Raw genomic sequence first — 17437 nt, forward strand, 5'->3', positions numbered from 1 at the left:
TAACTTCAGCGACTTTTTATAGTACAAAATCATCCAATCATCACTCAGAAGCCCGGAGTCCAGCCCCGCCCTCTCCTTCATTCACAACAGACCCTCCAATCATCACGCAGAAGGCCGGAGTCCAGCCCCGCCCACTCCTCCATTGACAACAGACCCGCCAATCATCATGCAGAAGCCCGGAGTCCAGCCCCGTGGGCGGGGAATAATCGCAGATTTATCCAATGACCGTCTAGTTTCGAAACACTGAAAAAAACTGTTCAAAGCAGCGCCACTGAAGTCACCGGACGCTCGGCTTCAAGAGGGAAATGCACTGTGACGCTCCGGGAATGAATGTCTGCTATATGTAGCTGATTCTGAATTAACTCTTCTTCGAGATGAACGTTTTCTAACGCATTTTTAATCAATAAAATGTAATCCTAAATAAGATTAATTTGCTTTAAATTATTGTTTGTATATGCCAACTGTGATTTGTTTTAAATGTCTGTCGGAGCTTGCTGCAAACTACTTTCCCTACGGGGACAAATAAACACTACTACTATTACTACTGTCGCTGTGCAAGCGCATGTGTCTGAGACAGTTGTCCTGTCTGGAGAAGGTTTTTCCGCACAGGTGACAGCGGAAGGGTTTCTCACCCGTGTGCACTAGTCTGTGAGTTAAAAGACGCTTCCTCTGTGTGAAGCTTTTGCCACACTCCTCACATCTGAAGGGTTTTTCATCCATGTGCACTAGTTTGTGTGTTAATAGCCGTCCCCTCTGTGGGAAGCCTTTCCCGCACTCCTCACATCGGAAGGGTTTGGGGCCCGTGTGCTGGCCGGCATTCAGACTCTGTGGGAGCACTCTGGGCAAACACGAGCTTGAATGTGAGGATGGGAGTGTGTTGAACGTTGTCGAGTCAGACGAGCTTGTTGTGGGTGAGCTTCTATGGGAATCCTGAAGGTTCAAGTCGTATTCAATGTCTGCATCGCCAAAGCTCTCGTTCTGCAGAACAGCCAATAAACCGGACTGAGTCGACGTGGTCATCGGATCCTCCATCACATAATGGTCTGTAAAACTCTGGGAATGTTGTTCCAACTCCATAAGATTTTCCGGATCGTCAAACGCTTTCCCTGAACACCATAAACGAGTGTTTCCGTCATGGCAGTGGTTTTGTCCTTCACATTTCTGCTTTGCCTGAACTTGATTAAGTGTCTGATCCACAAGTTTTTCTACTTGTTCGATCTTCATCTCAAACTCCAGTCCGCTGAGCTCCTCTTCCTCCGGTTTCTTCAGCGGCGTTACGGACTCTTCTTGTTTCAAAAGCTGTGAATTCACATCCGCCGCATGTGAAAAGTGAGGTTTCTCCACTGAGAGGTTCTTCACAACGACCTTTTCCTGGCTGTGATGATCAGCCTGAGCTTCCAGCGAATGAGCCGTTACACCTGTCGAGAAATACAAGTCATAAGTCTTCATGATATTTTCAATTAAATTCAACAACAAAACAAATAGTTCTTGGTGTAAAATCTACATAGCTGCTACAAAACATTATTCTAATGAACCATGATAATATTTAATATATTTACTTTTAATATAATATCCACACACACACACTGTATGATGTTATTTGATATTATTAAAGGGATAGTTCACCCAAAAATGTAAATTCTGTCATTGATTACTCACCCTCATGTTGTTCCAAACCCGTAAGACTTTCATTCATCTTCGGAACAAAAATGAAGATTTTTTTAATAAAATCTGAGAGATTTCTTTCCCTCCATTGACAGTCTATGCAACTACCATTTTGACGCTTCGAAAAGTTAATAAAGAAATCGTAAAACAAATCCATATGAACTGAGCGGTTTAGTCCAGGTTTTCTAACATAAAGAGAAGCTACGGTGAAAGGGCTTGAAGCGTGAGAACAAACCTCTAGCGGAAGCTCAAACGTGCTGCGTAACACAAGAATGAACCTCATTGGTCCTTACAGAAGCTCAAACGTGCTGCGTAACACAATAACGAACCTCATTGGTTCTTACAGAAACTCAAACGTGCTGCGTAACACGAGAATGAACCTCATTGGTCCTTACAGAAGCTCAAACGTGCTGCGTAACACAATAACGAACCTCATTGGTTCTTACAGAAACTCAAACGTGCTGCGTAACACGAGAATGAACCTCATTGGTCCTTACAGAAGCTCAAACGTGCTGCGTAACACGAGAATGAACCTCATTGGTTCTTACAGAAGCTCAAACGTGCTGCGTAACACAAGAATGAACCTTATTGGTTCTTACAGAAGCTCAAACGTGCTGCGTAAAACAAAGAATGAACCTCATTGGTTCTAACAGAAACTCAAATGTGCTGTGTAACACAAGAATGAACCTTATTGGTTCTTACAGAAGCTCAAACGTACTGCGTAACACGAGAATGAACCTCATTGGTTCTTACAGAAACTCAAACGTGCTGCGTAACACGAAAATGAACCTCATTGGTTATTACAGAAGCTCAAACGTGCTGCGTAACACGAGAATGAACCTCATTGGTTCTTACAGAAGCTCAAACGTGCTGCGTATCACGAGAATGAACCTCATTGGTTCTTACAGAAACTCAAACGTGCTGCGTAACACAAGAATGAACCTCATTGGTTCTTACAGAAGCTCAAACGTGCTGCGTATCACGAGAATGAACCTCATTGGTTCTTACAGAAACTCAAACGTGCTGCGTAACACAAGAATGAACCTCATTGGTTCTTACAGAAACTCAAACGTGCTGCGTAACACAAGAATGAACCTCATTGGTTCTTACAGAAACTCAAACGTGCTGCGTAACACAAGAATGAACCTTATTGGTTCTTACAGAAGCTCAAACGTGCTGCATAACACGAGAATGAACCTCATTGGTTCTTACAGAAGCTCAAACGTGCTGTGTAACACGAGAATGAACCTCATTGGTTCTTACAGAAACTCAAATGTGCTTCGTAACACAAGAATGAACCTCATTGGTTCTTACAGAAGCTCAAACGTGCTGCGTAACACGAGAATGAACCTCATTGGTTCTTACAGAAGCTCAAACATGCTGCGTAACACGAGAATGAACCTCATTGGTTCTTACAGAATCTCAAACGTGCTGCGTAACACGAAAATGAACCCCATTGGTTCTTACAGAAACTCAAACGTGCTGCGTAACACGAGAATAAACCTCATTGGTTGTTGCAGAAGATCAAACGTGCTGCGTAACACGAGAATGAACCTCATTGGTTCTTACAGAAGATCGAACGTGCTGCGTAACACGAAAATGAACCTCATTGGTTGTTACAGAAGCTCAAACGTGCTGCGTAACGAGAATGAACCTCATTGGTTCTTACAGAACCTCAAACGTGGTGCGTAACACGAGAATGAACCTCATTGGTTCTTGCTGAAGCTCAAACGTGCTGCGTAATACAAGAATGAACCTCATTGGTTGTTGCAGAAGATCAAACGTGCTGCGTAACACGAGAATGATCCTCATTGGTTCTTACAGAAGATCGAACGTGCTGCGTAACACGAAAATGAACCTCATTGGTTGTTACAGAAGCTCAAACGTGCTGCGTAACACAAGAATGAACCTCATTGGTTGTTACAGAAGCTCAAACGTGCTGCGTAACACAAGAATGAACCTCATTGGTTCTTACAGAAGATCAAACGTGCTGTGTAACACGAGAATGAACCTCATTGGTTCTTACAGAAGATCAAACATGCTGCGTAACACGAGAATGAACCTCATTGGTTCTTACAGAAGATCAAACATGCTGCGTAACACGAAAATGAACCTCATTGGTTGTTACAGAAGCTCAAACGTGCTGCGTAACACAAGAATGAACCTCATTGGTTCTTACAGAAGATCAAACGTGCTGTGTAACACGAGAATGATCCTCATTGGTTGTTACAGAATCTCAAACGTGCTGCGTAAGACGAGAATTAACCTCATTGGTTCTTACAGAAGATCGAACGTGCTGCGTAACACGAAAATGAACCTCATTGGTTGTTACAGAAGCTCAAACGTGCTGCGTAACACAAGAATTAACCTCATTGGTTCTTACAGAAGCTCAAACGTGCTGCGTAACGAGAATGAACCTCATTGGTTCTTGCTGAAGCTCAAACGTGCTGCGTAAGACGAGAATGAACCTCATTGGTTCTTGCTGAAGCTCAAACGTGCTGCGTAACACAAGAATGAACCTCATTGGTTCTTACAGAAGATCAAACGTGCTGCGTAACACAAGAATGAACCTCATTGGTTCTTACAGAAGATCAAACGTGCTGCGTAACACGAGAATTAACCTCATTGGTTGTTGCAGAAGCTCAAACGTTCTGGGTAACACGAGAATGAACCTCATTGGTTCTTACAGAAGATCAAACGTGCTGCGTAACACGAGAATGAACCTCATTGGTTCTTACAGAAGCTCAAACGTGTTGCGTAAAACAAAAATGAACCTCATTGGTTCTTACAGAAGATCAAACGTGCTGCGTAACACGAGAATGAACCTCATTGGTTGTTGCAGAAGATCAAACGTGCCGCGTAACACGAGAATGAACCTCATTGGTTGTTGCAGAAGATCAAACGTTCTGCGTAACACGAGAATGAACCTCATTGGTTGTTGCAGAAGATCAAACGTGCCGCGTAACACGAGAATGAACCTCATTGGTTCTTACAGAAGCTCAAACGTGTTGCGTAAAACAAAAATGAACCTCATTGGTTCTTACAGAAGATCAAACGTGCTGCGTAACACGAGAATGAACCTCATTGGTTCTTACAGAAGATCAAACGTGCTGCGTAACACGAGAATGAACCTCATTGGTTGTTGCAGAAGATCAAACGTGCCGCGTAACACGAGAATGAACCTAATTGGTTCTTACAGAAGCTCAAACGTGTTGCGTAACACGAGAATGAACCCCATTGGGTCTTACAGAAACTCAAACGTGCTGCGTAACACAAGAATGAACCTTATTGGTTGTTGCAGGAGATCAAACGTGCTGCGTAACACGAAAATGAACCTCATTGGTTGTTACAGAAGCTCAAACGTGCTGCGTAACACGAGAATAAACCTCATTGGTTGTTGCAGAAGATCAAACGTGCTGCGTAACACGAGAATGATCCTCATTGGTTCTTACAGAAGATCGAACGTGCTGCGTAACACGAAAATGAACCTCATTGGTTGTTACAGAAGCTCAAACGTGCTCCGTAACACAAGAATGAACCTCATTGGTTCTTACAGAAGATCGAACATGCTGCTTAACACAAGAATGAACCTCATTGGTTCTTACAGAAGATTAAACGTGTTGCGTAACACGAGAATGATCCTCATTGGTTCTTACAGAAGATCGAACGTGCTGCGTAACACGAGAATGAACCTCATTGGTTGTTACAGAAGCTCAAACGTGCTGCGTAACACAAGAATGAACCTCATTGGTTCTTACAGAAGATCGAACATGCTGCTTAACACAAGAATGAACCTCATTGGTTCTTACAGAAGATTAAACGTGTTGCGTAACACGAGAATGATCCTCATTGGTTCTTACAGAAGATCGAACGTGCTGCTTAACACAAGAATGAACCTCATTGGTTCTTACAGAAGATCAAACGTGCTGCGTAACATGAGAATGAACCTCATTGGTTCTTACAGAAGATTAAACGTGTTGCGTAACACGAGAATGATCCTCATTGGTTCTTACAGAAGATCGAACGTGCTGCGTAACACGAGAATGAACCTCATTGGTTGTTGCAGAAGATCAAACGTGCTGCGTAACACGAGAATGATCCTCATTGGTTCTTACAGAAGATCGAACGTGCTGCGTAACACGAAAATGAACCTCATTGGTTGTTACAGAAGCTCAAACGTGCTCCGTAACACAAGAATGAACCTCATTGGTTGTTACAGAAGATCGAACATGCTGCTTAACACAAGAATGAACCTCATTGGTTCTTACAGAAGATTAAACGTGTTGCGTAACACGAGAATGATCCTCATTGGTTCTTACAGAAGATCGAACGTGCTGCGTAACACGAGAATGAACCTCATTGGTTGTTACAGAAGCTCAAACGTGCTGCGTAACACAAGAATGAACCTCATTGGTTCTTACAGAAGATCGAACATGCTGCTTAACACAAGAATGAACCTCATTGGTTCTTACAGAAGATTAAACGTGTTGCGTAACACGAGAATGATCCTCATTGGTTCTTACAGAAGATCGAACGTGCTGCTTAACACAAGAATGAACCTCATTGGTTCTTACAGAAGATCAAACGTGCTGCGTAACACGAGAATGAACCTCATTGGTTCTTACAGAAGATTAAACGTGTTGCGTAACACGAGAATGATCCTCATTGGTTCTTACAGAAGATCGAACGTGCTGCGTAACACGAGAATGAACCTCATTGGTTGTTACAGAAGATCAAACGTGCTGCGTAACACGAGAATGAACCTCATTGGTTCTTACAGAAGCTCAAATGTGCTGCGTAACACAAGAATGAACCTCATTGGTTCTTACAGAAGATCAAACGTGCTGCTTAACACGAGAATGAACCTTATTGGTTGTTGCAGAAGATCAAACGTGCCGCGTAACACGAGAATGAACCTCATTGGTTCTTACAGAAGCTCAAACGTGTTGCGTAAAACAAAAATGAACCTCATTGGTTCTTACAGAAGCTCAAACGTGCTGCGTAACACAAGAATGAACCTCATTGGTTCTTACAGAAGATCAAACGTGCTGCGTAACACGAGAATGAACCTCATTGGTTGTTGCAGAAGATCAAACGTTCTGCGTAACACAAGAATGAACCTCATTGGTTCTTGCTGAAGCTCAAACGTGCTGCGTAACACAAGAATGAACCTCATTGGTTCTTACAGAAGATCAAACGTGCTGCGTAACACGAGAATGAACCTCATTGGTTGTTGCAGAAGCTCAAACGTTCTGCGTAACACGAGAATGAACCTCATTGGTTCTTACAGAAGATCAAACGTGCTGCGTAACACGAGAATGAACCTCATTGGTTGTTGCAGAAGCTCAAACGTTCTGCGTAACACGAGAATGAACCTCATTGGTTGTTGCAGAAGATCAAACGTGCCGCGTAACATGAGAATGAACCTCATTGGTTCTTACAGAAGCTCAAACGTGTTGCGTAAAACAAAAATGAACCTCATTGGTTCTTACAGAAGATCAAACGTGCTGCGTAACACGAGAATGAACCTCATTGGTTCTTACAGAAGATCAAACGTTCTGCGTAACACGAGAATGAACCTCATTGGTTGTTGCAGAAGATCAAACGTGCCGCGTAACACGAGAATGAACCTCATTGGTTCTTACAGAAGCTCAAACGTGTTGCATAAAACAAAAATGAACCTCATTGGTTCTTACAGAAGCTCAAACGTTCTGCGTAACACAAGAATGAACCTCATTGGTTCTTACAGAAGATCAAACGTGCTGCGTAACACGAGAATGAACCTCATTGGTTGTTGCAGAAGATCAAACGTTCTGCGTAACACAAGAATGAACCTCATTGGTTCTTGCTGAAGCTCAAACGTGCTGCTTAACACAAGAATGAACCTCATTGGTTCTTACAGAAGATCAAACGTGCTGCGTAACACAAGAATGAACCTCATTGGTTGTTGCAGAAGCTCAAACGTTCTGCGTAACACGAGAATGAACCTCATTGGTTCTTACAGAAGATCAAACGTGCTGCGTAACACGAGAATGAAGCTCATTGGTTCTTGCTGAAGCTCAAACGTTCTGCATAACACGAGAATGAACCTCATTGGTTCTCGCACGTCAAGTGAATATGTCTGAGCTTCCGTTTACCATTTCGGATGTGTGCGTTGATAAATGTTTATATGTGAACAACACCTAAATTCAATCTGTTCATCATATAAAGCAATCGTGTCGCCAGAAAATTTGGACTAGACTATTCAATTACTATGGATTAGTTTTACGAACTCTTTATGAACTTAAAGCGTCAAAATGGAAGTTGCATAGCTGTCTATGGAGGGACAGAAATCTCTCAGATTTTCAGATCCAGGGACTGAAGTCTCGAGTGATGCTCATGGAGACTAAACATGGAGTCACTACAGAAAGATGCTCCATCGGCATACAGGTGGAGATCATGGACACAAGTGAGTTTGAACTGATGACTTAAGTGATAGTTCTCCCAAAAATGAAAATTCTGTCATTATTTACTCGCTCTCATGTCGTTCCAAACCAGTAAGACTTTCGTTCATCTTCAAACATAAATAAAGAATTTTTAATGAAATCTGAGATATTTCTGTCCCTCCATTGACAGTCTACGCAACTATCACTTTGAGGTTTCAAAATTTTTATAAAGAGATAAAACTAATCCATATGAACTGAGTGGTTTAGTCTAAAAGACTTGATAACTTTATATGATTGAATTTAGGCTTTTATTCACAATATAAACATTTATCACTTGACGAGAACCAATGAGGTTCATTCTCATGTTACGAAGCACGTTTGAGTTCCCAAAAGAACCAATGAGATTCATTCTCATGTTACGAAGCACGTTTGAGTTCCCAAAAGAACCAATGAGATTCATTCTCGTGTTACGCAGTTATGGTTAAGTTTCTGTTTATGTTCGCTGATCAGTGTTTGTATGTGAATAACAGCCTAAATTCAATGTTCATCATAAAAAGCAATCAAGTCTCTTCAGAAAATGTATTTATGAAATGCCAAAATTGCGTAGAGTAGACTGTCAATGGAGGGACAGAAATCTCTCAGATTTCATTAAAAGATCTTCATTTGTGTTTCGAAGATGAACAAAAGTCTTACAGGTTTGGAAAGACATGAGGGTGAATAATTAATGAAACGTTTTTTTGTTTTGTTTTTTGGGGAGGGGTTGACCTAATCCTTTAAGTTATTTTATGTATTTAAATCATTTTCTCCTCTAACAATTATTTGAGACCCTTATTGTTTTGATCTGTGACATTATCTGACTCCTGCATCCACATGAAATCTCTAGAACAGACAAACAACACAGAAACAAACATACACATATTCATGCAATACATAGTGTAAACTAAGTTGCCCAGAAAAACATGACAGGAACGATTTTACATCAGAAAGTCATGGGTTTTATTGTAACTAGCAAAATCCATCTTATCGATGCTCCCATTTTAATAATTCACACAAACACAAAGTAGCAGAAAACAACATAGAAGACATATAACATAGTTTTACAGGCTATAAAATGAAAAATTTAATTCATATATATATATATAAAAATGAAATGCATTTTATGTGACAGTTGATGTTTATCATATAGATGTAAAAGTGCTGTTGACCGAATACTAAAAAAAAGTATATCAAACTTAAAGCAATATTACTAATTTATTATTAAAATTCTATATATGTCAAAACAAGTCAAATTTAAAATAATTTGGCATTTCATAAAATCTTGTCAGCATAGATCTGTGACTGTGAATGCTACCAATACGCATACGCCTCCTCTTCAGTGTGGCTGCGCTGGTGCAGTTTTAGCGAGTTTAAATGAGAGTAGGATTTGCCGCATTCTTCACAACTGTACGGTTTCTCTCCGGTGTGCGAGCGCTGGTGTGAGATCAGGTGAGAGTTGCAGTAGAACCCTTTGCCACACTGAGGGCAGGTGTACGGTCTCTCTCCGGTGTGGATTCTTTGGTGGATCTTCAGGTAGAAGCGCGTAGTGAAGGTCTTTCCGCACTGAGGGCAGCGAGAGCTTCTCTCTGCGTTTGTGTCTCCTCTGTGATCTGAGGCCGATGGAAGCGTGTAGTTAGCGGCAGCGGTTCTGTACGGTTCGTCCACGTGCCGACGGTTCGGAGACACACCTGTGACGAATCGCTCACCTATTTCCAGAGGAGAAGCGTCCAAACTCAGGGCTCCGGAGTTCACTGGATATTCCTCGGACACCGGTGAATTCCACATTCCACCGGGATTCATTTTACTCGTTAGCATAAAATCACTACCTACAGATTGACGAACAAAGAACAGAGTTCATAATTCAGAGAGGCCCATAATTCTAAAGATTGGTTAGTTGAACTAGTCCTGATATGAAGTGATCTCTGACCAACTCTAGCTGGTCCTGTTGTTCCCGTGCTGAAACTATCCTGGTCTTCCACCTCTGGACCCAACGGGCAAAGAGCAGGAGAAACTAGGGATGAAATCAATCATCCAAATAAGCATGAAATGATTGAGAAACTAGATATTAGAGAATTATATTTGGCATCTGATATAAAACAGAAAAGCACTATCATAATTCTTAGTGTGTTTTACTCGGTCCACTGTCCCACTGTTCGTCCTCCATGTGTTCCTCTTTGATCTGAACTGATTTGATTCCGTCTTCCTGCAGTTTAGAACGACAAAGAATCAGGTTACTCTATGACGTATACTGAAGAAGAATCTAATAATGAAGAATCCTTACGTTCAGTGTGAACGTCTGCGCTGAAGAAACGTCTGTGTGTGTCTCCGTCTGTGATTCTCCATCATGATTTTCATTTATCTTTACGCAGTAGAGGTTTACCTCTGGTGAGAAATTTTTTTTGAAAAAGGATGATATGCAACATATACATGCATTGTTAAAGGTGCAGTAAGCGATTTCTGAAAAACGCTGTTGATTTTTGAAATCACCAAAACAAACGCACCTACCCATCTTGATAGCTCCGCCCCCAAAGTCACAATTACCTCCCCCATCATAAGTGAACACGCCCCTTATTGCTGATTGGCTACAAGTGTGTTGTGGCACTCGGTCTGATCCACTTTTAACAGTGTTTCTCAGAAATCTGTTACTGCACTCATTTATTCAGCCTCATGTCATTCCAAATCCATTGGACCCTATACCAACTAAGCTACTGAAAGAGATGCTTCTAGAGTTCATAAGTCCTCTTCTTGATATCATTAATTAATGATGATACGGGGCGACAGTGGCTCAGTGGTTCATGTAGGTTGTCTACAAACCGAAAGGTTGGTGGTTCTATCCCCGGTTCCACCTGACCAAGTGTCGAGGTGTCCATGAGCAAGACACCTAACCCCAGCTGCTCCCGACGAGCTGAGTGGCGCCTTGCTTGGCTGACACCGCCGTCGGTGTATGAATGACTGAGTGAATGGGTGAATGAGAGGCAAATATGTAAAGCGCTTTGGTGGCCATTGGGTCTGTGAAAGCGCTATATAAATGCAGTCCATTTACCATAATCTTTGACATTAGGATACGTACCGAAAAATAAAAAGCTGGCTATGAATAAAAAAACCTATTGTTAAAAAAACACAACTTTTTAGTCAATCTCAAATCTCTCATTTCTGTCAAAGATACTAGAAAGAAAGTATCCTCACAACTATGTTCCTTTTATCTGACCATTATCAGTTTGTAGCAGTAAATGAAGAGATGTCTTATTGGTCAAAAGTTCAGTATGGCGTACCACAAGGCTCAGTACTAGGACCGCTGCTGTTCACTTTGTATATGCTACACTTAGGAGATATCATTAGGAAGCACAGGATTAGTTTTCACTGTTCACTGATGATACAATTTTCTTTTACAGAATTCATAGCTGATATAAAAAATTGGATGACTAGAAATTTCCTACAACTTAATTCTGAAAAAACAGAGATTCTAATTATTGGACAGAACACCTCCGCACTTACTAACCTAGAATACTCTCTAACACTTGATGGATGTTCTGTCAAGTCTTCGTCCTCAGTTAGGAAACAAGGGTGTGCTCTTTGATACCAATCTTTCATTTGAAAGCCACGTTTCTAGCATCTGTAAAACCGCATTCTTCCATCTTAAAAATATATCTAAATTACGTCATATGCTCTCAATGACAAATGCGGAACAGTTAGTTCATGCGTTCATGACATCAAGGCTAGATTTTTGCAATGCTATAAAGGGTGGTTGCCCAGCGCACATAATAAACTACAGCTGGTCCAAAACGCAGCCGTTAGAGTTCTTACCAGAACAGGAAGTATGACCATATTAGCCCGGTTCTGTCAACACTGCATTGGCTCCCTATTAAACATCGTATACATTTTAAAATATTGCTGATTACTTACAAAGCACTAAATGGTTTAGCTCCCCAGTACTTGAGCGAGCTCTTAACGCATTATAGTCCATCACGTCTATTGCGATCTCAAAATTCTGGCCAGTTGATAATAGCTAGAATATCAAAATCTACTGCTGGCAGTAGATCCTTTTCCTATTTAACAGTAAACTTTGGAATAGTTTTCCAAGTATTTTTCGGGAAGCAGACACACTCTGTCAGTTTAAATCTGATTAAAAACACATCTCTTTAACCTGGCAAACACATAGAACATTACAAATTTCTATTATTCAAATCAGTTAAATGATTGTTAGGCTGCATAAACTAGGTGGACCTGCACCTATACACGACCACAACGCATGATGTATTTAGCCGGATCCGGGCCGTATCCAGATCAGATAAAGGACCTGCACCTAGACACGAACACAACGCATGATGTATTCAGCCGGATCCGGGCCGTATCCAGATCAGATAAAGGACCTGCACCTAGACACGAACACAACGCATGATGTATTCAGCCGGATCCGGGCCGTATCCAGATCAGATAAAGGACCTGCACCTATACACGACCACAACGCATGATGTATTCAGCCGGATCCGGGCCGTATCCAGATCAGATAAAGGACCTGCACCTAGACACGAACACAACGCATGATGTATTCAGCCGGATCCGGGCCGTATCCAGATCAGATAAAGGAACTGAACCTAGACACGAACACAACGCATGATGTATTCAGCCGGATCCGGGCCGTATCCAGATCAGATAAAGGACCTGCACCTAGACACGACTACAAAGCATGATGTATTCAGCCGGATCCGGGCCGTATCCAGATCAGATGGTGGACCTGCGCCTAGACACGACCACAACGCATGATGTATTCAGCCGGATCCGGGCCGTATCCAGATCAGATAAAGGACCTGCACCTAGACACGAACACAACGCATGATGTATTCAGCCGGAACCGGGCCGTATCCAGATCAGATAAAGGACCTGCACCTAGACACGAACACAACGCATGATGTATTCAGCCGGATCCGGGCCGTATCCAGATCAGATAAAGGACCTGCACCTAGACACGGCCACAATGCATGATGTAGTCAGCCGGATCTGTGCCGTATCCAGATCAGATGGTGGACCTACGCCTAGACACGACCACAACGCATGATGTATTCAGCCGGATCCGGGCCGTATCCAGATCAGATAAAGGACCTGCGTCTAGACACGACCACATTGCATGATGTAGTCAGCCGGATCCGGGCTGTATCCAGATCAGATGGTGGACCTGCGCCTAGACTCGACCATAACGCATGATGTAGTCAGCTGGATCAGGGCCGTATCCAGATCAGATGGTGGACGTGCGCCTAGACACGACCACAACGCATGATGTAGTCAGCCGGATCTGGGCCGTATCCAGATCAGATGGTGGACCTGCGCCTAGACACGACCACAACGCATGATGTAGTCAGCCGGATCTGGGCCGTATCCAGATCAGATGGTAGACCTGTGCCTAGACACGACCACAACGCATGATGTAGTCAGACGGATCTGTGCCGTATCCAGATCAAATGGTGGACCTGCGCCTAGACACGACCACAACGCATGATGTAGTCAGCCGGATCTGTGCCGAATCCAGATCAAATGGTGGACCTGCTTCTAGACACGACCACAACGCATGATGTAGTCAGCCGGATCTGTGCCGAATCCAGATCAGATGGTGGACCTGCTTCTAGACACGACCACAACGCATGATGTAGTCAGCCGGATCCGGGCCGTATCCAGATCAGATGGTGGACCTACGCCTAGACACGACCACAACGCATCCCTGAAGTGTCAGCAGAAATTGTGTCAACTAGACTCTCTACTGTTAAAGCCTCATCGACCCGACAAAAGTTTTTCCCTCTGTACAGATAAAAAGGGTTATCAAAATGACTCCCGTTTACACGCATCCGCATGTTTATTATTCATGCTGCATCAAAGAAATACAGGTTTGGAACGACATGAGGGCGAGTACATTATAGAAGAATGATAATCGTTTTATAAATTATCCCTATAAGTGGAATTAACAACAGTACACTGCCATTTGAAAATTATGTTTATATGTTGTATGATGTGTTTTTGCAAGGGTAATAAGCATTAATACTTAAAGTTAAAATTATTTAGAATTTGCAACCCATTTTACTTTTACGATATTGTAACATAATACTGGATCAAAGCATATGGAATGACAATGTGAAAATTAGATGATGAAAAGTGGAAGTTATAGACCAGAATAGAGGCAGATCTGAATGCAGGTATAACTTTATCATAGATGAGTTTGAAAGGATACATTGATTGACTACAGGGGGAAGTTATAAAAAAGTTATTCCAGTAACGTTAACAGAATGTTTGTTTAAAGTTAATTGGTCTTCAAGGATGTTCTCAAAACATTAACATAAATGCATTAAATACATTGTTACTGAAACGTTTTTTATTTTAGCTGAATATTCATCTAACATTTTTAAAATGATACAACTAATTTCAGAATGATCAGAGAACACTCAAAAGTAATGTTCCAATGTTTGCAAAATTATAAAATGGAACGTTTCTTTAACGTTCGCATAACCAATAAAAAACGGTTTTGAAAAACTGGTGGAACTCTACACCTTTGCCTCATTTAGTATACACGTTCTATAAATATGTAAATTAGCCCTGCCTCCACTCACTCACAGCAGCTCAGAGATCACACGTTGACCTGATTGTTTTAACCCCTTAGCTGTCATCCCCCTTTTGATAATTGACATTAAAATGCAGTATACAAACATAAATGGTTGTAATTCAAGAATGCTTTGGAATATAGACCTAAGTTTGGTCTTGTTTTAAAGAAAACAATCGGCAGATTATTACTGAAGTGAAAGCACTTCAAAAAATTAAAGTATGAAAAAGTTATGGAAGTTAAAATTTACAGTAAATCAAATATACTTTATTAATATATTTTTTTTAATATAAAATAAATATTTTACAAAATATTTTTTACTATAAAATTACTATAAAATGAAAGCTATATATCTAACCAAGTTGTGTTCCAAATTTAAAGTTGATATCACAAAAATTGAAGTTCCCATGAGATTTTGTTTAGGCGTAGTACCAAAAATAGCCACCGGGTGCCATTGCATTCCATTGAATTTAATTGTATGCATTCTGCCATAACAAATTAATACATTTCTATCCAAATATCACTTCTGTCACTAAATATGGAACCTTGAGACTCAGACCTTTCTGACAATATGTGTTTTGTCAAGATTAGAACATTTTTGATAATAAATTATGAAAGATGATGCCCAAAAGGGGAGGGGCCTAATAAAAAAATACCGTTTCTATGGTAACGCAACGTCCAATTTCAAAACGGTTTTTACAGGATGAATTCTGAGTTCATAAGTTTTCAAATGATACCTACTTTATGATAACTACTAAAATATGTGATAATAATAATAAAAAATTCTATATATATATAATATATAATATACTTTTTAGAGGACTTTTTACTTTACTTTTTAAAATATAATTTTATTGACAAATACTAGATTATGTTTTATTATGAACTTTTAGCATTAAAAAAAACAAAGTTTCAGTTATTAAAAGTGTGTACGTCGACTTTTTGTGACAAAGGTCAGAAACTCCTGTAATGACGTCGATTTTTTGAGGTGCACTCTTGTCATAAATTCATATATTACTGTTCATACAAAATTTGTAAGAAAAAAACAGCGCTAAAATATCTATTCAGGAGTCTTAGACCATTCCAACGATATATAGTTTGTCATGATTAAATTAGGATTTAATAGTAATATTTTGAAGTAAATTTCGGTTGCCCGTATACGGCGAAGTGACCTTGACTGTTTTAAAAAACTGGACTTTTGAGAGCATTCAGAAAGAACATTTTCATAACTTAATATTCATTTTGGTAGCTGGGTTTTTTTTCGGGCACTTTTGGTTAGGGTAGTAACGCATACCTTCGAAGTTTGTGGCGTACCAACGGTATAAACTAACAGAACCGCCGTTTCTGTCAAATGCAGAAATTTAGCGAAGCCCATTTCGTGCTGTGTTCAATTCTGGAAGCATTCATGGGTGAAATGCCTTGAACACACGCGTGAATTCTAAGCTATTCCTCCTTACGTTATTCAATCTCTCTTTTTTCTCAACTCAAGCCAACCGGCTTGTAAAGAGGGGATTTTGGGGATGGGGAACAGGGTCTTTAGAGGAAAACACCCGAAACGCATATTTTCATGATCTCTGTTTGCTAGTTATATGTGCACTGTAAAAATTATTGTTGGTTTAACTTAAAAAGTTAGTTAACCTGGTTGCCTTAAAATTTTGAGTTCATTGAAAGAAATAATGTAATACAATGTATTATTGTATTATTGTAATACAATAATACAATGAAGGAGATTGGTTTAATAAATTGAAACTAAAAATACTATGTTATCTGAACCACATTATTACCAAAGTTGATTTGACAAAAGCTGTGATAAATCATGAAAATTACAGATTGAAGGGGAGGAGTCAAAACGGTCTCTAGCTATTGGCTCAGCCGCGAGGCCTTGCATACGTCACCGTTTAAAATAAGTCGTTTCAGCGGAAGAGCAAGTTAATACATTATGATTAAAGGAAAGGAACAAAAGGCAGGGATGAGTCCCGCATCGTGTTGAGTCTAAACAGTGTGATATGTGAACTGAAGTACCTCTCTGTCCGCTGGTGTTGACTTGTGTTCCCACTGAGCGCAGGTTCGACTGGTTCTGTCGGGCTGATCGCAGTTCGCTCTCGGTAAACTGCAGTTTGAGCATCAGCGTCTCGACCTCCATCTTCCGGCGCGTCATCTCCTGCTCCACCGCGCGACTCATCTCCAGCAGCGCGCATTTGGCGAAGCGCTCGAGGATCGACGCGAGCGTCGCGTGGATATCAGCCGACGCAGACATTAGAGCCGCTAAATGCCGACTAATACAAGGCTATTGTTTATAAAGTGTTTTCCGAAGAGCCTCGCGTCCAATCTGGTGTTTTTTCTTTCTTTCAGCCCGACGCTGGGTTCAAGGATGCGGCCAGTCGAGCATACATCAATAATGTTTACACTCACAAATCTCACAGAACAGTTGGCCGTTTTCCTGGTGGAGTGACGTCACTGTTTAAAGGACCAGTAGACTTCGCCCTGTCTTTTCAGTACCACAAATCCTAGTGTAGAAGCGCCCGTTATAAATCATCAGGGAATCATTCGATTTAAATCTCGCAAACGGGAAAAAAGGTCCCAGACTGTGATGACGCGTTTTAACCATAGACTGGTTTTAACGGTCATCAGCATCGCAAATCCTGCAAAAAAAGTTTATATATATATATATATTTTTTTAAATGTACAATATACATTTATAACACTATACTTTGTATTATATTATGTA

The 17437-nt window shown here is 40.9% G+C and overlaps 1 protein-coding gene across 1 annotated transcript in view; it reads right to left on the bottom strand.

Moving 5' to 3' along the window:
• The window catches only part of LOC143738524 (uncharacterized), a 51796-nt gene extending 34535 nt beyond the window's left edge, over positions 1-17261 (bottom strand). The window contains exons 1-8 of the mRNA XM_077230508.1: positions 16732-17261; positions 10408-10508; positions 10260-10329; positions 10054-10137; positions 9442-9952; positions 9069-9119; positions 8917-8969; positions 515-1418 (exon numbers count right to left, since the gene is read on the bottom strand). Coding sequence (XP_077086623.1) covers positions 515-1418; positions 8917-8969; positions 9069-9119; positions 9442-9952; positions 10054-10137; positions 10260-10329; positions 10408-10508; positions 16732-16966 — 2009 coding nt within the window. The 5' untranslated portion in view covers positions 16967-17261. The remainder of the gene's footprint in view (positions 1-514; positions 1419-8916; positions 8970-9068; positions 9120-9441; positions 9953-10053; positions 10138-10259; positions 10330-10407; positions 10509-16731) is intronic.
• Positions 17262-17437: the final 176 nt, after the last annotated feature.

The sequence above is a fragment of the Siphateles boraxobius genome, unplaced genomic scaffold (assembly GCF_051911475.1).
Source record: "Siphateles boraxobius isolate OS27281-9 unplaced genomic scaffold, OSU_SipBor_1 146, whole genome shotgun sequence".
Classification (NCBI taxonomy): domain Eukaryota; kingdom Metazoa; phylum Chordata; class Actinopteri; order Cypriniformes; family Leuciscidae; genus Siphateles; species Siphateles boraxobius.